The sequence below is a fragment of the Eumetopias jubatus genome, unplaced genomic scaffold (genome assembly GCF_037043125.1).
Source record: "Eumetopias jubatus isolate StellerSeaLion01/CBP00866 unplaced genomic scaffold, mEumJub1_p1.0 scaffold_1, whole genome shotgun sequence".
In the NCBI taxonomy this organism is placed as follows: domain Eukaryota; kingdom Metazoa; phylum Chordata; class Mammalia; order Carnivora; family Otariidae; genus Eumetopias; species Eumetopias jubatus.
Window position 1 is genome coordinate 150,001,366 of NW_028274807.1, and position 26,915 is coordinate 150,028,280.

A 26,915-nucleotide genomic window follows, 5' to 3' on the forward strand; every position below is an offset into this window, starting at 1 on the left:
CAGGACCTTTGCAGTGAAAGCCATCTCTCACCAGGGTAGCCCCTCTCCTTTAATCCCTTGTGTCTGCAGAGCCCTCTTTAAAAACAAAGTCCCAGGGACAAAGCAACCAGAAGTAATCCTAAAGACACAAAATCCTGGGGTGTCTGGGTGGCTCAGTCGGTTGAGCTTCTGACTCTTGGTTCAGTGTTGTGAGATCGAGTCCTGCACCGGGCTCCATGCTCAGCGCAGAGTCAGCTTGAGATTCTCTTTCTCCCTCTGCCCCTCCCCCTGCTCACGTGCTCTCTCTTAGATAGATAAATGAATGACACAAAATCCCTCTCACCACCTGAAGGAACCTCCTACATATCACTCCACACGCCTGGTTTTTAAAAACCCCAAAAACCCTCCAATTCCAAGAGGGCAGATTAAAAGTCCATTGACAACTCTTTTCCCCCACTGATATCTGCTAAACACATTGGATTTAGCTTCCTCTCAAAACTCACATTCCTAAAAAAGAATCAGACTGCCTAGCGAGGCGATCTAAGAATGAACAAACAGGATGTGAGGTCTAAGACGTGTAGCCTCTCATGTCAGTGTCCCTGGAAGCAGTCTCTGATGGGGATTCAGGTGGTTCATCAAGGGATGCCACGGGGAGCAGGGGGCCAAGGAAGGAGGATGGGGCAGGGAAGATGCTGAGCAAGACTGTGGTCTTGGGTAGAGTCACCTAATTTTACATGGGGGCTCTGGAGCACAAACTGCAGTATGGAAGTACCTATACTTGAGACAAGGGGGCTGGCCTTTTTCTCCCCCAAATGAGTCAGTCATTGGCTGAGAGCCGCCCCGGGGTGGGTGTAACCTCCCAGGCCAGGTGACTCCTGTGATCGAGGGCCGTTCTCCAGATGCTAGGAGGGGCAGCTGCGAGCCCTTAGCAGCCGACACTAACAGCAGCTGGGACCTGGCACCTGCACAGTAAAAAGGATCTGGGTGTGCCACCAACAGCATCCACCCAGCCTCGTCATGTCTGGGTCAAGATCACCTGGCATGGAGTCAGAAAAGCAGGATAAAATCCACACTGTACCTCACTTCTCATGGCAATCTGCGATGAACCATGACTTACGGGTGGTCCATGTTATACCCAAGTCTGTCACCTTTGGCTCTGGGGGAGGGGCCAGCGACCACTGGGGACAAAGCAAAAGGATCATTCCTCCTCAGCCACAGTTGTCTTGGGTTTTTCATCTGCGGAGAGCGGCAGGGCCAGAACAAACTTGGGAAAGATGCTAACGAGGGGGTGTGTGCAAGACAACAAGGAAAGTATGTGTGGAAGATTTACTTCGGAAAACAAAACAACTGCGTGTCCTTGGAATCTGGCTTTTCTTACAGTAATACAAGTCTGCTCCGGGATGGGTGAGGCTAGTAACGGTGGCAGGAGACCATTGACCCAGCCACAGAATGAATAAATTGCAAACATCTTAGCAAAGAAACAGCATGTGGCTCCCAGTCTGCTCTCGACTTGAGAAGTGAGGGGTCTAGTGGCTACCTTCTCTTCGTAGCTCCTTTTCTTGGTTTAAAAGTCCAGGGAGAAGGAAAGTAACAGCCATATCATTTTGACCCTGCTGGAAAGATGCTTACACATAAAACCTCCAATGGTCGGCTATATTTGGAAGCGAAGGAAAATATTACCAAATAAAATTTTATTAGGTACACCCGTGAAGTAGACCCAGACTCCCCAGGTCACTCAGGAGGTGGGCTACGGGTAGGCACATTCCCAGTAGCTTCTGTGGTTGCCATGGTTACTCCGCAGCCCTGCTTTCCACGTTCCTTTCTGGATTCCCCATCCTCTCACCATCCAGATGGACAATCCCCAGGTCTAATCAGCAGGGGGAAGGCTGTCCCTGAAATCCAGTATTTGTTGGGATAGATTTCTGCTGCTCATGTGTGTGTGTGTGGGGGGGGTGCCAGAAAATGAAGTGACCTCCCCTCCATGTTTTCAATCTGCCTAACAAGGGAACACAGTCAGTTCCTCAGGTGATGGCCCACTGTACCCAACCTCACGCCAAGACTGGTAGGCCCTTTAGGAAACCACAAATCAGATCAAATCAGAGATAGGAAGGAAGTTCCTAAAGTCATTTCCACTTGGTTAGTGGCATAGTGGGCGTCAGAAATAGGCAGGTTCCCCAAGCTGCCATGGCTATTTAAAGACACAGGCCATGGGTCTAATGGCTCAGGTACTGGACTTGGACTCAGGAATCTACCAGCAGGTGTTTTTCCTGCCACTGCCATGTAACTTTCTTTTGGACCTTAGATAAGTGACTCCAATTCCTGCCTATCAGCTTCCCATTCTACACCTGAAATGCTATGGCTTCCAGCAAACCACCAACCATGAACCCCTGCAAGCTGGGCTTATTGTTACCTTGCCTGAGTTACTTTGTAGGACAACAGAGAGGGCATCTCAGAACCACAGAGTCAGCCTCTGTGCTCATCCCCAGCCTGGGCTGGAGCCAGGGCTCCAAAGAAAGACAGCTGCTTGGCCTGGCTCCTCTCAGGTCCCTCCCAGGATGGCGGAGGGGCCAGAGGTCTTATCCTCTCCACCTGGGATGTTCTGTGGACACATCCCTTACCTGCTTTTCCTGCTGCCCTCAGGAAAATGGGAACAAAGCTCTCAGCCCTGTACTTGGCTCATAGGTTTGCCCTAAAACCAAATGCTCTTCAGCATGTGGGCAATAGGTGGTTATGTTGGCTATAGAAGGGACAAAGGCATAAGATACAAACAAATGCAATAGGAAATAAAGTTACCATAGTAATGGAGAATGTTGGGTATTCGGCAAAACATGGAAAGAAAGCATTCTCAGTAAGTTTTAAAGGGAAGAAGCCTTGAGGTCAAAAGGTGCTTTAACGCTCCTGTTAGAAATTCCAGAGTACATTCATCAACTGAGATTCTTTGAGAAAGTGGGTGTAGCAGACATAATCCATGCCCCTGCCACCTCCCTCAGATTGTTCCTAATGCTCTTGCTGACTTGCAGATGCCAGTGTTTGCATCTTCGTATCCAAGGGTCTTTTTCTAGAACCAGACAAGGTTGCTGTCACAGGCTGGCGGTGCCAGGGAATTAACTGTCCCCACCCTCCCAACCCCAGAGTAGCCCTCAACCAATGACTGAGAGTCAGACACCCCAGCCCCTTCGTCCCTCTGGTGCAGCAATTGTGAGGTGAGTGTTTTCCACCACTCCTTAGCATCTCCTTGCAGGAGGAAGCTGCAGCCATCCACTGTGGTAGCTGGGGATGATGAACTGACTGACAGCTTCTCTCCATTCACATCCCCTGTCATGTTATGTTGCAGCCTCTCTCATCAGGCAGCAGAATTTACTTCCCCACCCCTTGAATCCCGCTGGCCCTGTGACTTTGCTTTGGCCAACAGAATGTGACAATGACACTAGACCTCATGAGTCCTTGTGCATTGCTGTTCTAGATTCTGGACCGCTGCCCCACCATAAGAATAAGCCTGGGCTAGCCTGCTAGAGGATGAGAGACCATGTGGAGGCCAGTGGAGGAACTCTGGCCAACGATAAGCCAATCACCACAAACAGAGGCAACTAGCTAATTCGAACTTGGCTGCAGATCCATGAGGGAGCCCAGGAGACCAGAAGACCCAAACAGCTGAACCCAGCCTAAACAGATGATCCACAGAATCAGGAGATAAATAAACGGTGGTTTCTCCAAGGCATGAAGTTTTGGGGTGACTTATTACACAGCAATAAGCAACATTTACTGATATGCAGTAAATTGTCCCTATTTGTTTCCACCAAGCCTGGTATATCCTTAGCCAGTGCTCTGTTACTATCTGTCAAATAAATGAATATACTAGCGCTGCGTCACTTCCTGCCAGGTGAGTAGAAGCTAGGCACTCTGGAAGGGTACTGCATCCTTCCATACCCCTCCCAGTGTGTGAATGTCTCTTTGCTTGCCTGACTCTGCTGATTACCTTCCCAGGGGCCTAAATCCTACCCTCTGCCTAGGTAACTCCCACAGAAGGACCACCCACATGTCCATTCAGCCTTGATGTGTTCCTGAAATGTGGGAGACACACCTGCTGCCTCCCATTAGGGAACCCACATCAGAGCAAAAGCAAAGACTTATTCCAAGAGAGGGGAGTGAGGATGAGCAATCCTTCGACTCATTCAAAAACTCCTATTCACTGGAGCATTTCATTTTTCTTTCAAGAATAAGCCCTCGAAAAACCCATTTCTGTTTCCAGAAATTCCAGAAACAGCAACTAAAAAAGCCAGCTGCTCCAATCAACAAACTTCTTTTGCATTTTTCTTCCAGTTCTGGGACAGACAATGAAGGAAAAAAACAGTAAATCAAATGGCTAACAGTTTTCCAGGTTTCTGATCAGGTCCTGCCCACCTTCCTTCATAAAATAATGATGATGGCAGCTTTACATTTGAGGAAACTGCTGATGTGCCAGCCACAAGCTTGAGGTCAAATCTGAGGCCCTCCATGGAGAGGAAAATCCAACCTATATGAATTAAGAATGTGTGACTCAATGCAGAGACCACCACCGACCCAGCAGGACAGGAAGCAAAAGTCTCCAGACAGAAAAGCTGTTGAGTAGAGCTTCCCATGTCCAACAGCTCATGAGGGAGCATGAGCGGGGATGGAGGGAAGCCATCTTGATAATGGATTTTTTTAACCCATCCACCTCCTTTCTGGATGGGACTTTTCACACAGAGGAGGACTTTCTCCCCAAGGTCCCCAGCTTTGGTACTTCTGGTCCAGAGCCAGCGGATATCAGACCCCACAGCAAGTGAGGCTAGTGCACAGGAGGAGAGCAAGACACAGAATTAGCCATTCCTGGCTTTAATGACTTGAGCGAGTAACCTGGCTTCCCCGAGCGTCTGTATCCTCCCCACTAAAAAGAGTAATAATATTTACTTCTTAGTGTCACTGAGAGGATTAAATGAAAGAATAATGCTAACTCTCATCTGCTGAGTGCCTTTTATATGCCAAGCACTTTTGGAAGCACTTATATATGCTTTAATTCATTAAATACTTGGAATAACTTAATAAGGTGTTGCTATTATTTCTCTCGTTTTACAGATGAGGAAACAGGCACAGAGAGGTTGAGCAACTTGCCCAAGGTTGCACAGCTGGTATGATACAGTGTGTCTATGTATACTGCTGACTCTCTAGGGCATCCAGTGCATGGTAGGTGTTCCATAGACAGGGGTCTCTTCCCCTTTATCAAACAGGACTTTACTTCTGCCATATGCTGTGCAGTTGATAATTCTGGTCACGTTGCCACTTTTGAGAAGAACAATTTGTTTCAGGTTCTAAATAGTTCTCTGGGTGCAGCGATCCTTGTCTTGAAGGCTGATTTTTCATGGCTGGAGCTACCTGTCTCCCAGCCAAGGATTTTAGGAAATGCACTTGACCCCACACCTCCACTGTGATAATAGCATTTGCTAAAGCTACCAACAAACTGAGGGTTCTAGAGGGGAGAGGGTGGGGGGATGGGTTAGCCCGGTGATGGGTATTAAGGAGGGCACGTACTGCATGGAGCACTGGGTGTTATACAAAAACAACGAATCGTGGATCACTACATCAAAAACTAATGATGTATTGTATGGTGACTAACATAACATAATAAAATTAAATTAAATAAAAAAAAGGCTACCAACATAGGACCATTATATGTGGCCACTAGATGGTTCTTCTAACTTCGTAAATATTTTACTGTGTCTTTTCAATTCCCTGAAGAGTTCTTTCATTATTCAAGTTGGCTAGCCAGAAGGCACTGAAATATTCCACTGGTCTCCTACGGGAGGCATCAAAATATATATGTAAGTATTTTTAGATCAACTGCCATAGTCTACATTGCGTTTTCTTCATCTTGATCACATGTGATGTAGTCTTAGATACTGTAAGTATTCAGACAGACAAAACACAGTTGCATCATTTTACAAATGGGAGTTTTCAGTTCTGTTTAATAGAAACAATCTAAACAGCTTCATCCCTGTTCCTGGACATTTTGGAAAAGGAGTGTCTTGGAAATAGGCTCAACCCATTAAAGACTGTGAACGTTTAATTAAAGACTTGATTGTTTTAAGAGACAACAGGCCTGCCAGAATTCATGCTCTCTGGAGAGAAAAAATCAAAACATCCATGAGTCCCCGTCACAGATAGCATTTCCTGGCTTGATCCCCGGCCACTCTGGGGGACCCAATTACTCCCAGATGTCTTTCCCTCTGCCTTCTCCAGACAAAGACTCCTCAGTCTGGTGGGTACTTGGCTGCTTCCAGCCACAACACCTTGTCCTGCACTGTCCGCCCAGTCATTGGAGGGATCTTTCTCTGTTACCACTTGGCTTCAACTTTTCAGTATAGTGGGTCACAACTAACATGAGAGCTAGGATGTAGAGACACTATGAAAGGCAGAAGTCTGTCCAAATTGCCCCTTTGAAGTCCTTTGGGAGGCACCATGGTGGCGATCCACACAACATGTCTCGTAAGTCCAACACAGCCAAGGGTGCGCCTGTGCCAGGACAAAGGGACTCCATGGACCTGTGACAGGGACTAGGAAATGAGATGGATGGAGAACAGCTGACTCAAAACTCAGGCTGTCGCTGAGTGGAAGAGAGGACCAGATGACCCACACCGTGTCACTCTTTCTCAGTCTTGCCTCATCCCTCACCATGTCCTCCTGACCCCTTCCTCTTCATTCCAGACACCTGCAGATCTTCATGGGCATCAGCCCTCCACACCTCCATGCCTCTGCTCACATTTTCCCTCTGCCCAGAATACCTGCATTCTCCTCCTCATGCCCCTTTATTCCTCCTCTTGGAAGCTGCTCCCTGGCCCTATAAAGACCCATCTACCTCTTTTCTAGCACTGACCGGGTGGTGCCACCGCCACCCAGCTGCCCTCTCCCACATGCCGGGAGAGCAGGGCACACACACCGTTCATTTCTGCAGCCTGGTGCCCAGTGTTTCCCTGATTTGAGCAATCACGGGATGTGCATCCCACCCGGAGAAATCATGGCTCAATAGAGTTCAGTGATAAACCAGAGCAGCTCAGTTCTGGTTCCAGTAACTAAGCCTTTGTCAACCAAATTCAGACCCTGGTTTCCACCAGCAGTTTACTGACTGTGCCTTCTCTCACTTTGTGTCTGGCTCTACATGAAGGTCTGGGGAAATCCAATGTACTCAAAACCACCATTTGACTTTGTATCTCTCCCCATCCAGTTACCAATTAATGTTTCTTTGATGACTCCTTTGGGGACAGCTACGGGCCCAAGATACAATGAAGGTTTAATGGGGGATCCAGACAAAAGGCTATTTTGAGAGACTGGGGGGAGGGGCCTGCTGGGAAATAACTCATCTTAAGGGAAGGATCATAGCTTTCGTCCAAAGACACCGCTTCTGAGATTCAGAAAACCTCCTTACCCAGTCTCTAGGTCTCATGTCTGAATCAAGGATGATGGAATTACCAGAAAGGCTGAAAAAGCCCTGAAAACTATAGATATCAGGAAAGAGAGCAGCCCTCTTCTTCACATGGGAGAGCAGACTGACTTATAGGTCCCAATTCACCTCTCCCTGGACTTTTGCCCTCTGCTGTGTGACTCTGCAGTTCCTCTCATTAAGGGGGCACAGAATATTTTCCCATCCCCTGACTTTGGGGTTGGTCATATGACTTGCTGTGACCAACAGAACAAGGCTCAAGTAAGGGTGCACCAGGTCTGAGCTGAGACTTTAAGGGTTACTGCATGTTTCTGCTTGCTCTTTGCACTGTCGCCAAGCCATGAGAAGAATATGCCCATGCTGACTGAGTGGTTCCAGCAGGACAATGAAAGACACATGAAGCGGAGCTACACTGGGTCACCCGAACCCTAGCCGAGACCAACCTACCCTCTGCTGAACTCCAGATGCATGGGCAAGTCAGCCAAGATCCAGCTGAACCCAGCCTGGACCAGCCAACCCTCAGTCAACCTGCAGAGCCATGAGACTAGATGACTGCTGTTTTAAGCCATTGAGTTTTGAGGTGCTTTGTTATGCAGCATTTTTCTGTGGCTACAGCTCGCTGATACATATGGAGGTCTGGGTCCCGGCTACCATACCCATTCTCAAATTATCAGTTATGGGGCCCACAGAGTAGAACTGGTTCTGATCAACACTCCTGAGGGGCAGCAGAAGCAGTTTTAACCACAAGGTGCTTTACTGACCACGAGCCTTGGGTCTTTTATCTTAATACATGAAAAGCACAACTGAACAGAGATAAACTTGACTATGTCCATCAATGGGCAGTAAGAACTTCCCTACCTAATATTTAACCTTGGAGTGAGTGAACATTTTCCCACCACACAAAGTTTTCTGATCCAACACAAACTCCCAACATTAACCATCTGACTCAAGACAAAACAAATTCATGTATTTTTGTTTTATGTTACTTTGTCCCTAAGACACTTTTTAGGAAGACCTATTTAAAACTAAAAGTAATGACCTGATAATTTATGAACTTTCTTTAGAACTGGTTTCTCTAAAAAGCCCAGGAACTTCTTAATGTTAAAATTCCAATATCCACTTCATTTGTTTGAAGTCATCTTCTAAGCTTGGCAAAACATGTGCCACTTTAATCTACCACTTTTGTCCTAAGTTGAAGTAATGCTAATTAACATTTTTTTAAAAGACTTTATTTATTTATTTGAGAGAGAGAGCACATGAGAGGGGGGAGAGTCAGAGGGAGAAGCAGACTCCCTGCTGAGCAGGGAGCCCGATGCAGGACTCGATCCCGGGACTCCAGGATCATGACCTGAGCCGAAGGCAGTCGCTTAACCAACTGAGCCACCCAGGCGCCCAATCCTAATTAACATTTAAGTGGCTTGGAGGAGTATTTGTGTGTGTGTGTGTGTGTGTGTGTGTGTGTGTGTGTGTGTGTGTGTGTGTGTGTGTAGGGGGAGGTGTTTTATCACCTTTTGCCCAATAAATGAAAACAAAAGAAAAAGAATCTTAGTATTACTTTCCTTTGATGAATAGTAGATTATTTATCAACATGAGTTAAGTGTTTTAGTGCAGTCACTGGTTCATGATGGGATATTTCTTCCATCCACCCAAACTTAACTCTCATGGTTACAAATAAGGAACATAGTATGGCGTTTGGAGAATAACTATCAAAAGTGAGGACGGTTTTTGAGAAATGGTAATAAACGTAAGGGGAGGCTTTCTGGCCCTCAAGCTAAAACAATCTTGCAGAAGGAACTGTCTTGAAAGGAAACCGTTCTCTGAAATGTGGCCAAATGATTCAGGACCAGCACCTTCATCCTACAAAACATCTAGAATAAAAGGCTGGCAGAGAGGAAACAGAAGGCCTCTGTGTGGTTTACCTTTGCCTGGGGGCCTCCTGTACTGTGGGAGGGAAGCCTGAAACAATAGACTTGTTCAATAGACTTGTTCCCTTGGATCAGCACTGCCTGCCCCTCTCCTGCGCCCCCTCCCACTGCCATAGAACCTTCACCTGTTGTGAAAGCAGATGCCGTTGTTAAGTGTTGTGGGGGGGAATTAAAAAAATCTTTATATAATAGTAAGTCGAATCATATGAACTGTCCCAGTTAAATACTGGCAATTTCTTATGGTTCAACCTAATATAATGAGTGAGTATAAAATACTCCATCACACAAATACTCACAGGGATCAGAAATACAGGCTAAACTGTGAGACATGTGGAACTGTAAATGAAATAAAAGACAAATTATCCCCACCAGATGATAGCTGTTGTTAAAATTATTGTAGGGGCGCCTGGGTGGCTCAGTCGTTATAAGCATCTGCCTTCGGCTCAGGTCCTGATGGGATCGAGCCCCACATCCAGCTCCCTGCTCGGCTCAGGGGGGAGTCTGCTTGAAGTTCTCCCTCTCAGCTCTTGCACAGTGTGCATGCTTTCTCTAGCTTGATCTCCCTCAAATAAATAAAATCTTTAAAAAATTGTATAGTATACATACTTAGGTTATGAAATACCATTGTATACTGTTGTACCCCACCAACTCTAGTTATCCTCTTTGTGGGGCAGGGGAAAACCTGCACATTCAGGCTTCAGGGCTGGGGTCACGACCAACATGCCTCCCAGAACGAGGTCGCCGAAGGAGCACTGAGTTACCTGGAGAGCAACAGCCGACCCTGGAGCTGCAGGTCGGCGGCACAGTCCTCTGAACGGCAATTCCTTTCAAAGACGGTCTGTGGGCGAGAGACAGGAGGAAGGATAGGATTTAATGGCAAAGGAGTAAATACCAGCCAACTACTTGCTTCCAAATCAGTGGGGGAACTCTTTCTGTGAAAGCTTCACGCCCTCCCCTCCCACAAAGCCAGCCCCCACCACAGTGAGGGCTCCTCCTCAGGCCCGGGGGTGGGGAGAACCCGCATCAGTGGGGGCCTGGCTACAGAGTGCATTCCTTATGCGGTTCATGTCTCAGTCTACTGAAGTGCTTCTTCAAGTAGGTTCCTCAAGAAGGGTACCTGGCAGGCGTCCTTTCCATGTTGGAGAGGATCTTTAAATGCTCTCAGATGTGCATGAATAATAATCCAGTTGTGTAAAGAATTCTTAGATTATAGTGTGGTCGTTTTCTTCTGTTTGCTGTCTTGGGGAGGCAGAAAATCTCTCTTTGATATGGATTCTGCCTGAGCGATGGGATATTATAATGTTTAGTTCCAAAGAGAAAAGTCAAAGGCCAGACGGCTATTAGGCTGAGGGCATCACACCAGGGCTGAGGGGACACTTTCCTGCATCTCGGGGGTGGAGGGTGGGGGGGCAGCCTCTAACCCAGATTGGACCTCAATGGCCAAAGCCCCACCCAGTGCTGGGGCCGGACGATCAGTGTGCCAAGCCTGCCCTCTGTCCAGAGGGCTTGTGCAGTGTGCTGAGCTGGGCCTCTCTGTGGAGGTTGGCAGGGGAATGGAGAGCGGTGTTTGGGGAGGAGTTACGGTTTTCCCCCTCCGCTCCACAGCGGGCTGGCCAGTCCCTCCCTCATACTGGTCTGGAGCTCTCCGACATGTCTAATCTACGGACGGCAGGCTCCCGGCGTTCCAGACTGACAGACACTCCTCACTACTGTGAAGTGGCTTTGATCATTCTGGATTCTGGAGAGAAGAGCCTGTTGTCATTTTTTAGTTGTAAGTCATTCACTATTAAACGTCTCCTCTGTCACTGCTCGTGTTTGTGGGTTTTTCCCCACCACAGAACACAGCGCCAAGTGATTTGTTCCCACACGTGGCATAGGGTATGTCCAGGCAGCTCCCGGAGCGCCAATGCGGACTCCAGTGAATTCGCTGGCCCACGGACAGTCTAGACCTACCAGACAGAATAATTCTGCCTGTGGAGATTCATATTCCTGCACCACATTTCCGAAAGAATAAAGTGCCCCAGCCAACATTCCCTGCCTTGATTGTGGCAGAGCAGAAAGTCACAGAAGGCTTGGGCAAAAAAAGGAAATTCCCATGTTCCTTTGGATACTACTGGGGGGAAGGAGAGAGCCAGATTTCCAGAAGACTTCCATAAAAGACACTGGTGCTTTGTTTGCCATCTCAAGCAAGGAGAGCACAGGAGGAAGTGGATGTGGACTGCACAGATATCTCAGGCGAGAGAGGCAGGTTCTCTGAGGGTAGGAATGGCAGAAAAGCACCAAAGGTGGCTTCACCTTTGAAATTGAACCTAAAGGTCCCTCCCCATCATGCCCTGACTGAGGCCTTGCACCTAACTTTGTCTTTTGTAATGTCACATTTTTCTTCAAAGGAACTTTCTTCCCAAATTATATAAGCTTCAGGCCCCACAATACCCAGCCCTGCCCCTGCTGACAGGCTCCCCCTACAGGCGAGAGGGACAGTTGAGTTCCCCACGTTGGGTGTGGGGTGGGACGCAGGTGAGAAGTGATGAAAACGACGTGACCTAAATCATCCTGTGGCACACAGTCTGACAAGACCTGGTCCCTGCCCTCCTCACCGCTGTCCTCTGGCTCTCTTGTGCTGGCTACCCCTCAGACTAGCCTTCCATTTTCCCACAGGAAAAGCAGGGCCTCCACCAAAGCCGGTCCCCAGTTCCTACAACTGGTTCACCCAGTATGTGTCCTCTCATCCTTCCACGAGCAAATCAAAACCACATCTCTGAGCCCCCACGAGCTCAGGCTTCTGTTGTAAGTTCTTGTAGTTCCGGGCACTTTCTCCTGCTCCTGCTCATCTCGGTCATAACTAATTGATTTTATCATGACATGTTTCCTGTTGATCTCCCCTGCTAAAATGATGCTCCATGAAGATGGGGACCGTATTGGTCCTGTTCACCTTTGTGCCTGTCGCCAGAGCCTGGCATGTTGAAGTTGCCTGGTCAACACTGGAGGACCATGTGGTGCTCTGAGAGATGGGGTGACCAGTGAAATGGGGAGCCCCATGGCGGATGCCCCAATCTGGGCCAATGCTAATACACTGCTCATCAACGCCAAAGCTGTAGTACCCATCCCTCAGCGACATGCAAGTGTAGAGCCTCCTGATGAGGAGCCTGTGGCTTTGTGAAAGCTCATCGTCCTTGGTCTGCCTTCCCTTTGTACTCTACTATTTAAACCTATCCCCGAAACTGGCTTAGGTCTTCCAGCGCTGCTAAATTTCCACCCAACAAAGACAAGAACTGAGTCCACCATTTATGTATGTTGATGTATACACACGGGATATACACACACACATATGTATGCTCACATGTTATGTGAGTGCATACACTCACCAGCTAAAATTAAGCGCGACCTATTCCGAGAAGATAAAGCACCAGCTTAGAAGTTAGCCCAGGACTCAATTTCCACAGTTATAAAATGAAAATAAGCCCAGGCTTCAGGCAAAGACCCTCCCAGGCTGGGAAAGCAGTTGTCTTATAGGAAGAGCAGGACAGAGGGAGTTGAGGGACTTGCCTCAGGCACCAGGGAAGCTGAGGTTGAAACTCAGAGTTCCCGTGCTTTGGACCTGGATTTATCTCTCTGGGCAAATGACTGTATTGTTCCCTGAGGAACTGAACAGCATCTTTCTGGGGCAGAAGGTGGGCAGACTGAGGCCTCAGAATGCCAGGTGACAACATAGAGTTTCCAGGAGCAAGTCAAGACTACTTCTCCTTTACTAAGTACAGAGTACAGGTTCCCCATGAAGCCAATGGGCCAGACTCCCAATTTTCCTCTTAGGAACAACGCTGAGTGCCAACCAGGGCCTCTAAGAAATTCCTCCACCCACTTTTGCCCCCCATCTCCCTAGTGTCCTGGGCAAACGCAAGCTTGGCTGTCTGCATCGGACAAATGCCCCACCAGCTTGGAAGCGGCCTCTCCCACCTCCCTCCAGCCTCCACCTACTGGTTGGAAGTGGTTTCTTTATCCGGAAGAAGCTTTCTGGAAAATGGAAACAGATCTGAGAAGCCACCATCTTTTAATTCCTCTCTGGTTACAAGAGGTAAACCCTTTCTCTCAGGAGACAACTGTTTCCTGCCTCAGGCTTCAGAGACTTGGGGACACCCAGCGGCCTCCTCAGCCTCATGGACTACATTTCCATGTTGGCTCCTTCCTCACCCTGGGCTTCACCCAGGTTTTCATGGAGAATAGTTTTCCTTCTCCCCAAATCCTTACTCTGTTTCTTTTAGAACAGGGTCTGCAGACTATTTCTGTAAAGGGCATCTAATAAATACATTTGGCTTTGGGCCATATGGTCTCTGTTGCAACTAGTGGTGTGAAAGCAGCCATATGCAATATGTAAAGAAACATGCATGGCTGCATCTCAGTAAACTTCATTTATAAGAATAAGCAGCAGACCAGATCTGGCCTGCAGGCTTTGTTTGTGGACTCCTGTTCTAGAACATTTGGCTATTGGTTTCCTCATTCGCTTCAGGCCAGGAAAACAAAACAAAACAAAAGAATACAAAGAATCCAGCTCAAGCTACAGTTCTCTCTGAACCAGAGTACAGAGGCTGGAGCTGGGCTGTGCTTTCTTCCCAATGCTGTGGCCACCAAGGCCAAGGCAGCCTTGGGGATGTGTGGCTTGAGGCTGGCAGCTCAATGGCTGTCCTGGTCAAGACTGACTTCAGAGAGTAAGTCGTCTAGGTATTCAAGCCTTGGGGTGCCCATTTCTCCTACTCAAATCTGCAGTGGAATCTTCATTCTGATCTAACAAGGAAGTAGGATTCTTCACCTATTCCAGCTGTCATGTTCACAGGAGGGTCAATTTCTTGGACTTAGTGATATTTGCTTTAAAAATATATATATATATAATCATTGACACAGATTAGATACTGTTTACAGGGTTGCTGTGGCAACCACATCCATGCTGAGGCCTGAGAAAACAGGACAACTGGACTGGGTGGGAATATATGTTTTTCAAATCCCACCCCAAGGGCACCAAACAAGAAGGCTATTTTTTTTTTTAATTTTTTAAGATTTTATTTGTTTATTTGACACAGAGAGACACAGCGAAAGAGGGAGCACAAGCAGAGGGAGTGGGAGAGGGAGAGGCAGGCTTCCCGCGGAGCAGGGAGCCCGACGCGGGGCTCGATCCCAGGATCCTGGGATCCTGACCCGAGCCGAAGGCAGACGCTTAATGACTGAGCCACCCAGGCGCCCCACAAGAAGGCTATTTTTAAGCTAACATGAGTGAGGCATTTCCTGATGGGCAATGTGACTTAGCAGAGGGTCTCTGCCTGGACAACAGGAGGTACATTTCTGAACTGCTGTTCCTCCCACAGTCCCATAGAAGCTCCCAGAGGCCCTGGCCACATGTAAATCATGTCTGTAACCCCCAGCACCTAGTACAGAGTTAAAAAATTGTTTGTGTAAATGCCATCACCCGAGTGCAAAAGGTTTCTCTTTCCAATTCTGTTTCAACAGGCTCTTTTTTCAGAATCCAACACTGTCTTTAATGTGAGCTCATGGTGGTCCCAGGATTTCTGGGTTCAGCCCTGTGCCCAAATGAAGAAAGGAAATATCTCATTGCCTGGGATTTAAAATCAGGTCATACACACAGAGTTGCTTTCTAAAAAATATCATGTCCAAAGGAATAAATGAAAGACAAATACTCAAAATTAAGGTGGAAGAATTCCTTCTATATCACGGTCTGTACAAATTATCCTTTTAGATTTTGAAATCATGGGAAGAACAACAGTCCCGCTGGTCTTCCTCTAAACCAGACACAGCACCGATTTTGCCTCATGTCTTTATGGAAAAACTGGAAGTGATAAGTTCTGTTTGGGGGTATCCTTTGATTTACTCCATGGCCCTGCAGTTCATAGCACAGTCCCCTCTGCCTAAAGACAGCCTTTCTTTCCCATGATCCAGCTCAACCCCCGTGAGAAACTGAGCAGAGAGCTGAGCTGGCCCACCTGGGGCTGCACCTGGCCTCTGGGCTCACCTGGATTCCAGGACTGCCTGGGCCTGGCTGGCCTTTTATAGGCCACACTTCACGTCCCCCTACAACCTCTGCCTTTTAATATCAGCCATAAACTTGCTCCTGGAGACCTTCTGCCTCCCAGGTCCCGAAATGCTCTCCCTTGATTTTCACCCTGGAATCTTTTGTGTCCTATGCCTCATTTATTTTTATTATTTTTTCAAATTAATTAATTAATTAATTTATTTTTAAACAGCTACTACTAACTGGTCACAAGAGGCAGAAAACAGAACCAGCAATAAGGGTGCTGGTGCCGTCAGAGAAAAGGAAGAATATGCTAGCGGTATTTCTAAAAGCTTCAGAGCCAGATGGGTTCAGGCAATTGGGAGAAAGATACCCTCAAACTGGAGAAGCTGCCAGCAAGACCCCTCTCCACGCACCCACAAGAGCCTCACCTCGACGGGGCTCCAGGTACTACGTCAAGTAGCAAGCGCCTGGCCTCTGACTTCCTCAATCACCTTCGAAGATGACAGGGGAGGGGCTAATGCTTCTTCCCCAGCCAGAGACTGTCCACTGGACACGTGCCCTCGTTTGTTTATATACACACTGCATGGGCTCGCGGGCAAGGTTTTCCGTAAGGCAGGACCAAAGAAAGAAAACCCAACAGGCCTTAAGATTTTGGGGAAAACCTCTATTTTCTCTTACAAAGAGTTGTGGAGGATCGGAACACACCTTCCGTAAGTTGCAGAGATGAAGCACTAAAGAAGAAAGCTTGCAGGCTGCACAGGTCAGTACCTGGTACAGCCCAGCCTTTGAGAGATGGGAGTCCCCTCTCCTTTGCTTTTGGGGTTAACGTTGGAGGAGTAAGCCAGAGACACAGAGATGTAACCAGACTTCTGTGGTCAGTGAGGAGGCTGAACTACATGTCTTCCTCACACGTAGTTGAAGCTAGATGGCTTTCACATGTGTTTCACTGAGGTGCCCTTTCTGAAAAGATTACCCAGAAGCTGATGCCAAGCAGCTGATGCTTGTGAAAGGTGGGGGTGGGGTGGGGTGGTGATCTGGTTGGACTAGGGTGGGGGTGGAAACTCCTTCCTCTAACCACCCCTCCTCCTCTGCTGGGCCAAACCACTCCCAATCTGCCCCCCCCCCCCAGAATGGATGGTCCCTGAAACCTGTCTGGTCTCAGTGTTTGCAGTGACATGCTCTCTCTCTTCCATCCTCCGGACCCCTCAGCTTTGTACCGTTCCATAGACTCTTTGTATATGATAATGAAAATAAACCTTCGAGCTGGCATTTTAAGGCAGCTGGGCACCTCACCTGGGAAACTATTACCTCATGTCCAGGCTGAACAAACAGTGAGTTCTCGTAGGCTTGGGCTATATTTCCACACATGCAGGCACCGAGGGGTCGGGGGGGGGGGGGCGGGGACAGATGGTGACAATTTCCAGCACAATGGAGGCCCAAAAATGTATGGCTTCAACATAATTCAAAATTCACATTAGAGTAAAACAGCTCACTTTTCACTTGAAAGAGGACAAAGTAAGTATTCTCAACACAGGCAATGCCTTTTCTATCACCAAGCATATTTCCTCCATCTTATCTTTTGAAAAGGACATTCACGCGTGCACAAACGTACTACAGTTGTTAGGTGAATCACCCTGAATCCCACACCTTGCTTTCCTGCCTGGGAGGAATTACCAGAGAGTTCATAAAGCACATTTTAAAAAATTATACAGCTTTGCTGAATCTGTCAGCAAAGAAATTCTGATATGATGTCCAACCTTTGCAGGAAGCCCTAGCCTTGTGTTCTTTCAGAAGGGCTGTCAACAGAGATAGATTTCCTAAGCCTCCACTAAGGGCTAGGCACTATGTTAGCTACCAGGGACCAACAGAAAATGAGACAAAATAGATCCCTGCCCTCTTGATCCTCCATTCAAGTGAGGGAGACAGAAAAGCAATTAGACAAAATAATAACCTGTGACACGTTTCATGAGGGAATCAAATAGTTAAGTCAGGGAATATAGATAATTGGAGTACGGTTCTCTGAGGAGGTGATATGTCAGCTGGGACCTGAAGAATGACGAACCGGCTGTGAGAAAGACACAGCAAGAGCTTTCTACAAGAGGTACCAGCATGTGCAAAGGGCCCAAGGCAGGAGAGAGTTTGGCGAGTTTGAGGGTGGTTGGTGCGCAGCGTGTAGCTAGCACTGGATGATGCTGGAGAGGCCAGGGCCCCACTGTGCGGGGTCTGTGGACCTTAACAAGAGTCTGGATGTTCTTCTAAGGGCAGAGGGAAACTGGGGGGAAGGGGGGTGGCAGGCATTATAAAGAGAAATGACCTGGTCCAGGTGAGAAACAATGGTGACCTGGACGACAGTGGCAGCAGCAGAAGTGCAGAGGCGGGGATTCACACAGCATTCCAGCTTGTGCTGGGGGAGCCAGCTCTCAGGTTCTGGTAGTGTAGATCATCCCCATACCATCCCCCCTAGGACAGGGGCATCTCTGGGCCTGACAGGCAAGGACCAGTGCTGAAGATCACAAGAGGTCCATATGAAGAACCAGCCAGAGCCCTTAGATAGTGTCACTGCCTCCTATCCAGGGAACCTACTCATAGACCAGCTGAGATTGGACACACCCCCAGCAGAAAGGAATCAGCTTCAGTGGAGCACGGTTTCCTCCAGCCCCGCTCAGATGCTCCCATTGTTTGCCTCATTCTTTCCTCACGACTGATGCTGTGAAGCTGCCTTGTCCCCTCCACTCAGTGGGGAGGAGACAGAGGCTTCCGGAGCCTAGGTGACTTGTCCTTCCCAGGAAGGGAAGAGCAGAATCTAATGCTGCCTCACCATTTCAATGCTCCCCATGTATTATTTCACAGAGTCCCACAATCACGCCCAGGTAGGCAGAGCAGATGATGGCACCCCAAGTGACAGGTGATAAGCAGGGCTCTCAGGAGCTAAGTGACTTGTCCCATGCCACTGGGTGAGTACATTCTGCCCTGGCCTGGGACCCTGATCTTACTCTGGGAGGCCCTGACTATGCTCCTTCCCCAGAGAAGCCGAGGGAAGAAAGAAGCCCTGGGGTTCTCTGGGGCGTGGAGCACGTTCATTTTCTACTGCCGCAGTAATGCAGGAGCACAAACTCAGCAGCTTAAAACAAGACAAATTTATCATCTCACAGCTCTCTAGGGCTGGGCTGGTGTCTCTGCTCTGGGTTTCACAAAACCAAAATCAATGTGTCAAGGGTTGGGCCCTTCTCTGGAGGCTCTGGGGGATAATCTGCTCCTAGACTTACTTAGATTGTTGGCAGAGTTCAGTTCCCTGTGGTTGTAGGACTGAGGTCCCGGTTTCCTTGCTGATGCTGGCTGGGAGCCTCTCTCGGCCCCTGAAGGTTCCCTACATTCCTTGTCAAATTGCACCTCCATCATTAAAACTGGCAAAGGCCAATCAAGTCCTTCTCATGCTTCAAATCTCTGACTCCTTCTCTTGCATCTCCCTGACCTCATTCCTCTGCCTCTAGCTGGAGAAAGATTGGGCCCACCTGGATAATCCAGAGGACTCCCGCTATTTTAGAGCCCATAACCTTAATTACCCCTGCAAAGTCTCCTTTGCCATGTAGTTTATTGTATTCACAGGTGCCAGGAGTTAGGGTGTGGACATCTCTGGGGGGCCATCTGTCTACACAGTGGGCGACCTGGACGTCCAGCCCCAGTCAGGTCTTTGGGGGCCTCCTGAGGAAGCCGGAGAGCAATTGGAGCTTTCAAAGCTCTATTCTGTGTAGACGGTTTGAAGACAGGGTTTCTGTCATAGCCACCGGTATGCTCCCCTGAAGGGGAAAGGTAAGGGCCCCTCAGGTGATAAGTGCAATGCTAGCCTTGCTTCTTTCCCAGCACACAGGCCAAGTGGGGCCTTGCAGGATTCTTTCATTCTGTTCCATACTGTCTCAGCACCTGAGACCACGAGGAACTAATAATGAGTCAACTCTCTGGGTCTTCCACACTGAACCTCCAAGAACTCATGAGCAAGGCCTTCCTGGGGCCGCTGTGCGAGCTCCCAAGTGCCTCTCAGGCCCGGGCAGACCAGTCTCCCTGAGGCACGTCTCTGATCTCCCCGCACTCAAAAAGATGTAGTGGTCTCCCATCCCCAAAAGCATCAAGTCTGGCCCCACGGCCAGTGAGCAAGGGCCTCAGACCGCATGACTGCAGTGCCAGTCTTCACGGCCCCTCTCCCTTCCCTGACACTAGACATTCAGCCGCACAGAAGACCATTAGTATCCATCAGTCCTTCCTGCTCTTTTAGCCTGTCAAACTCCTCCAGCCTTGAGTGTCCAAATGCTACTTCTTCCTTGGCTCCAGCCCATTCTCCCTTTCTCCACAAAACACCTTCTCCTCAGCTGGAAGTGGTCTCTGGAGTGAAACACTTGCACACACTAATCTGACTCTCACTTTCTTCTCTGTACACGTTATTCCTGCACTGTGAGCCCACTGATGGCAGTAATGTTTTCTCTTTTTATCAAGGTCTTACATGGAATAGACACTCAATTGACTGAATTGCTTTTGGATTTATTACACTCCTTTTAAATACTCTTTCTGGTTAAGGGATAAAAGGAATTGCTTTTTTGTTGTTATTGTTGCTTGTTTTTGTATTGACTATCCCCTGAGGAGAGGTAGGTCTCTACTTCCCTTTTTTTAAAGATTTTATTTGTTGATTTGAGAGAGAGAGAGAGAGAGAGAGAGAGAGAGAAAGCACGAGCAGGGGCAGAGGGAGAAGCAGGCTCCCCACTGAGCAGAGAACCCGATGCCGGGCTTGATCCCAGTACACCGGGATCATGACCTGAGCCAGAGGCAGACACTTAGCCAGAGGCAGACACTTAACCGACTGAGCTACCCAGACATCCCAGTTTGCCTTAAATTTCTAAGGTGAAGTGTATGCTCATCAGGCTAAATGTCCTACAGAGGTCTGCAGAGTGCCCAGGATTCCAGGAGGTTCTCAGCACTGGTGGCAATTGCACTATTATTCACTCACACAGGTTAGCACCTGTGTGAGTAGGATTTGGACACAGAACACTGTTCTTTACCCAGCAGAGGGGAGCCTTGGCCTCCTGCCTGTCCACTCACGACAGAAAGCCGCAGATCCCTTGGGAGTCTGTACTGCACAGGCTCTAGTCACTGCCTCCATGGCATACACACTTTCTGTGCAGCTTTTCCGCCTGAACTCCACCATCCAGGAGGGCAGTCCGAGACTCCAAAGGATCACTAGGAGGCAGTTCACCCCGCTGCACAATCCCTTGTACCAACATGGGCTCAGTGCCTTTTAGTTGAAGACACTACAGTATTTAAATCCTAATGTTATCTGGCATCATGACTTGAATTTCTCCAAAGATGTTATTCTCTCCTAGGAAAGACGTTAGATGCTCTTTGTGGAACTGTCATAAATACACACATGGGCTGAAATTCAGCTCTGCTTTCTGGAGTGGGTCTCGCTCTCGGAACCTTTCTCCCCCTGAAACTGCATCAACATCTGTTAGACACATGGTGGATGATCATTAAATTAGCCCCCCCACCACCACCTAATCAGGAAAAGGAGAAAAAGCAAGGATCACTCTCCCAGAATATTTCCCAGACTCCTGGACAATCTTTCCAATCGAAGAACAATATTTTTCTTTCATTTGAATTTCAAAGAATCACATGTTTAAAAAAATAATGACCCCCTGCCACACTCCTCCTTGTACTCAGTCCTTCTCTCCAGGGGCAACCACTATTACCCCTGTCTACATATATTTCTTTTGATGATTAATCAGATTTAGACATCTCACTGAATTCCTGCCACAATGGACAAGAATTTCTCTCTCCTCCGCCTTCCTAATTTTGACAGGCAAATCATTAGTCTTAGCTCCTCTCCTGCAGTGGTTCTGAAACATCAGCTGCTGTCACCTGGTCAGAGGTGCCTGGGTGGCTCAGTCGATTAAGTGACTGCCTTTGGCTCAGGTCATGATCCCAGTGTCCTGGGATCGAGCCCCACATGGGGCTCCCTGCTTAGCAGGGAGCCTGCTTCTCCCTCTCCTCCTCACTTGTGCTCTCTCTTGCTATCTCTCTCTCTCAAATAAATAAATAAATAAATAAATAAATAAATAATCTTAAAAAAAGAATCACCTGGTCAGCTTGTTAAAAGACAGATTGCTGGGGCCTAGCCCATGAGTTTCTGATTTAGTGGGTCTGGGTGGGGCCCAAGAATTTCCATTTATCCCAAGATCCCAAAAGAGGTTGACATGGCTGGTTGAGCAACCACAATTTAAGAAGCAGTACTCCACTGATGACTTCTGTGATTTTAAGTAGTATTTCTTGTTTCATCAAGTTTTGCAATATCTTTTGACCCACCAATTTAAGAAAGTAAGAGAACTTTGGTCATTCTATTTTTACCTCTATACAGTCAAATTTAAGGATATTTGCATTTTATAGTATACTGAAAATCAATAAATAATGCTAATGTTACTTTGGCTACATGATTATTGATCACAGTAGAACCAAGACAAGTGTCATGATTACATATCGTCTTCCATAGTGCAAAGTTCAACTCCTAGAATACTCAACTTTCACTTAAGGGAGAATATTTCTAGTATCAAAGTCCTTCTCTTCCATATACTCCTCTACTTGCTCAAAATCCCATGACATTTTGTTCTATGTTTGAACCATGACATATTGACCATATTTCTATTTTTCTGAGAGTTTCTGATTGCCTTTATTTTTTCTTATTTAGAGAAGAAATATTTTTCTTCTACACTGTATCCTAAAGTTTTGTTACTTTCTGTTATTCTGCCTATTGCTGGCTTCATTCTTCCTAAAGTTCATTGGTCCTATGTTCTAAATTGATCCATTATTTTTTTAAATTTGCTGTTACCCTTTTGTTTTGTTGGATGCATCTCGAATTATTTGCTTGGAAAGGTTCCTAGGGAGGTAAACCATATGGTCCTTGCTTGTCTGGAAAATGACTGTATTTTGACCTCATACTTGACTGTCACGCTAAGTATAAAATTCTAGTTTCAAATCACTTGCTCTCAGAAATTTGAAGCCTTTATTTCACCATATTCTGACTTCTAATATTGCTAATCAGGAGTCTGATGGTCTAGTTAGTATGACTCTAATTCTGTTGTAAGCTGACATATATCCCCCACTATCACCATCCTGTACTCCCTGTCCTGGAAGCATTTAGAATTTTCCTTAAATTTTAGGAGCAGAGACCCTGCAAAATGATGTGTCTGGGATATTTTTGGTTTATTCTGCTTGTAAGTTGGTGAGACCATTAAATTAAAAAATAATGTCCTTTACCTCTGGGAAATTTTATTCTATTGTCTCTCTTCTAACTTTTTAAATTTTCTCTGTTTACTTTTTCTGGTATTCCTATTACTTGAATATAGGACCTTGTAACTTGATCTTTCAGCTATCTTTTCTATGTGTCTTTTAGCCCTGCTTACTGGGGGATTTCTTACCATCATCTTCTTATCCTATTAAATTTTTGTTTCTGCAACCATAGTTATTTTTAAGAACGTTTTTCTTTTTTTGTTTCTTCCCTTCAAAAATAGAATTCTAACCATTTCCCAATGGACAGAATATATTCTTAAATCTCCTTGTATTTATTTTAAGGTGATTTTCAAATTTACATAATCTCTTCTATTCCCTAAATAATCTATTTTCTTCTAAGTCAGTTATTCTGTTGTTTATTTTGTTTCTTTTTCAACATACCACATTTCAATGGTGCAGTTGCCACCACTGGCTGTCCATTTGTATTTAAGAATAAGGCAAAAGGACTAATTAGATAATCTGTGGATGTGTCTGGGTGAATGGTAGGAGGGGAAGCTAGCACTTACACTGGAGCCTCTAAATCCCAGGAGAGGTAAGGCTTTCCTCTGGGGAACCAGCCAACTCACACTATCTCAACCAGTTTATTAAATTCTTTATGGAAGAAAAATGCCTGGTTGCTTGCTATTCCGCATGCCTAAAGTATATAGGGACAAGGACAGGGGTGAAACGTCAACTCTTCCACTTACCAAGTTTCACTTAATACCCCCCCCTTCCTTCCCTATTTCAGTCTCACCTGTCACTCTTGGACCCTTCTGTAACTGCTGGTTTGGCCAGGCAGCCTTTCTGGATCCCTGGATAGATGGACACCAAGCTCCTCTATGTATATAAGGTTCACCCACCAACACTCTTCCCATCTTCACTCACTCCAGAAAATTATGACTCTTCCTGACTGATGCCCCTTCCGCCACCGTGTTCTCCTCCTTGTCCCTATTAACTCATCTATAATCACTGTAATGGGTGATTTAAATGGGTGAAATAAACATATGTGGCCATCTTGAAAGAGAAGTGACCAAGAAGGGCATTTTAATATTAATCTGTCCCTGCATCTTTGGCTTTGATCACGCTCATTCACTGAGACTCCAGCCTACTCCATGTGTCAATAACCAGCAGGACATACTGGCCCCCTTCCAGGGTACCTGTATTTTGAAAGAAGTTCATGTTCAAAATCAAAAGAAGGATCTAAAAAGTCAGCATTGCCAGTAGGTTGTGTGTATGTGTGTAGCAGGCACTGGGAGCCCTGCCCACATTCCTGTACAACTGCCACCTAGCCACCAGCTCATGTGAGTGTAGGCAGCTAATGGCTCACATCTGCATCCTTCCCCAGAGAACTATCCAAAGCTGAAGGGGCTCTCCTTCAAGGAGACCTACACTCCTTTTCTACATGGGATAGCCAGCCAATGGTGGACTAACATGGGACACAAAAGGCCAGCCCCCTTGCCTCAAGAAGATAACTCTTTGGTATAATTTATGCTCCCGAGTTCCCCAGCTCAGCTAGGGCTAGCCTAGCTGAGGCCACATCCTTGCTCAGTCCCTTCCACTTTCCTCACTTCCTTAGGTTTCTCCCATGTGCTCCCAAATCCCTACCTTAGGCTCTGTTTCTAGGGAACCTGACCCAAGACCATGTGGGAGATACTTTGGTAGAGAATTGGGATGCCTTGGTAAAAATCTCACCACTTAATTGAACGTCTGGACACACATGTCAAACCTCAAACACTCCTCTGTGGCTTTGTTCACAAGTGTAATCTGCAAGGCATGGCTCACTTGATGTGCTAGTTTTCCCCTAAGCTCAGCACAGTCAGCAGGAGGGTGGGGCCGGCAAGTGGTTCCACAGCTTTGCTCCCATCCTGCACAGAAGTCTAGTTTAGCCAAAAAGCAGTTTTGCCTGACCATCCCCTCACCAGGGTCCTGGATCTGTGGTGATCTTGGGTGTTGAGGAAAGATTGAAAACCGACTTGGGACCACAGAGTCTTTGCCTATTTCTGGAATAGTAGTGCTGCATGTGTCACGGAAGGCTCAGGGCAGACGGGCAGCACTGCAGCCGAGTCAGCTCACGGGCTCACTCCTACTTGGAGGGCCTGCACCTGACATGGCTCTGCAGTTCGTCTACACAGCAGCACATCCGAGAATCTGAGGAGCATCAGACAGGATGGGTGGCCCACCAGCACTTGCCCTGCTCTGGGCTCTAGGGATGCTTGGGTTGGGAATTTCTAACTCAACCACTTCTACAAGATGTCGTTCTCATGCCCTCACCAAGAAAACATTTAGTGAGCACCTACTATGTGACCTAAGTTCTGGAAATGGTCTAGGAACAGGTGTCAAGTTGAGGGGCCAAGTAATCAGTTCATGACCTCCAAGGGGTCATAAGTTTATAGCGGCTTGGGAATAGCCTCACTGTGTTTAAATCACGTAGTTCTTAGACGCAATCCCCCAAACCATATATTTTATCATTTTGCAGATCAGGAAAGGGAGGTGCAGAGAGGGGGTATGCCCAGGCAGCCAGGGCCACAAGCTCCGCTGCAGGCACCTGCCACCCTGGGCCCTGGCCATGAGCTTCAAGGATCTGACCTGATTCTTCTGGGCAATCTTCTGTCCCTTTTTCCAGCGGAGCACTGGTGTTAGAGGGGGCAGTTCTCTCTCCTCCTCTCCAGTCACGTGCTCGCCCAGGCTGTAGGCGGCTTCAAACACGATGGGACTGATGACGTCCTGCACTCGCCGCTGAAACAATAAACAAGCAGGCGCATGAACTGCTAATCTGGCCGACATGTGAAGAGCATTTCACAGTTTACCAAGACCTTCCACATGGATTGCCTCATAGGATCCTCACAGCCTGCCCTTGTGAGGTAAGATTTTATTGCTCTCATATTTTAGATGAGGTCACTGACGCAGAGAGCAGCGAACGTCTTGTCCAAGGTCACCTTGTTAATGAGCGGGGGCGTCCCCACTCTACCTTGCGTGGTGCTAAATCATCCTCTCTTTAGCATATGGAACACATTACCTTACTTGTCTTCCAAATAGCCTTATAAGCCAGCTGACGGGCGGGAGAGCATCTGCACTCACGCTGTAGGCTAACCCTTTGTATCCGTGGTGTCTGGATGACCAAAAGTCTTTTGTACGGAGATGAATAAGGCTCTTGTGCTGGGGCAGGAGATCCAACAACACTGAGGAGCCTATCGTCTTCCCAGGGTTAGGTATCGGTGGAGCTAGGATTGAAAGTCTTATTTCTGGCCTTATGTTCTTTCTTTTGAAACCCCAGGGCTTTAAGACCCAAAGGAATGAACGACAGGTTGCTAGTCACAACAGGAAGGAGAGGAAGGGAAGAAATCAAACAGACAATGGACACCTACAAGATGCCGGGCACTGTACCAGGTGTTCTAGACAGATGAGCAACATGCCCGAGCCCTGTGAACTAGGACTTCTCATCCTCCATCATACAGAAAAGGGAAAGGAAGTTACAAGGATACGGTCCCCAGGGCACAAGGCTGATAAGGATTTGAGTCGCATCTGTTCAACCCTGGAGCTCTTGGCCTTTTGGTATGAGGTGTCACCATCTCCTGGGGACTCTGGGTCCCCCAGTGTAATGGTCTCCTCTTAGAGGCAGGGGTACAGGGTAGGCAGTCCCGTGTTAGGGCCAGCACGTCCTGTGTGAGCTGGGCTTCCAAGTGGAGTGGGGCAAATCTGAGATGTGGCACGAATAAGCCAAGTCCCCGCTGCTCTGCACCTGTCACGGGCAGGGAGCCAGCAGAGAAGCACGGCAGGCCCGTCAGGGACTGAGAGAAGCTGTGCAGGCGGGCAGAAGTCAATCACAGAGCCAGGAGCAGAGGTGAGGACTTCACACCACTCTCTGTGTGAAGTTTGGTGGAATTTCGAGCTGATTAGAGCTGTGTTCAAAATAGTAGAAAGTTCTAAAGTTCCCAAGCAGTGCACAGTGAGGAACCTGCTCCCAGCCCTCCTGGCACCCAGCACCCCTCTCCAGAGCCAGGCACGCCTGTCAGGTTTTGGATATTGGTCCAGTGTAAGCGGATGCGGGCGAATCGCAGTTGGTGGCATGCTGTGGTTTGTTTTCTTCGCTTAGCTTGTACGCTGGAGATGGTCCAGTCAGTCACAGAACTCTAGCACATGACAGGTTACTGTGGATGCCCTTACCGACCAACATTTGCACTCAAATCCACCTTAACAAGTGAATGGGTGGCAGCCCGCCCACAAATTAGCA

General features: G+C 47.6%; 1 protein-coding gene across 1 annotated transcript in view; it reads right to left on the minus strand.

Moving 5' to 3' along the window:
* The window catches only part of ITGA9 (integrin subunit alpha 9), a 333,429-nt gene that overhangs the window by 139,068 nt on the left and 167,446 nt on the right, over positions 1 to 26,915 (minus strand). Inside the window, exons 16-17 of the mRNA XM_028107025.2 lie at positions 25,271 to 25,420; positions 10,119 to 10,195 (exon numbers count right to left, since the gene is read on the minus strand). Coding sequence (XP_027962826.1) covers positions 10,119 to 10,195; positions 25,271 to 25,420 — 227 coding nt within the window. The remainder of the gene's footprint in view (positions 1 to 10,118; positions 10,196 to 25,270; positions 25,421 to 26,915) is intronic.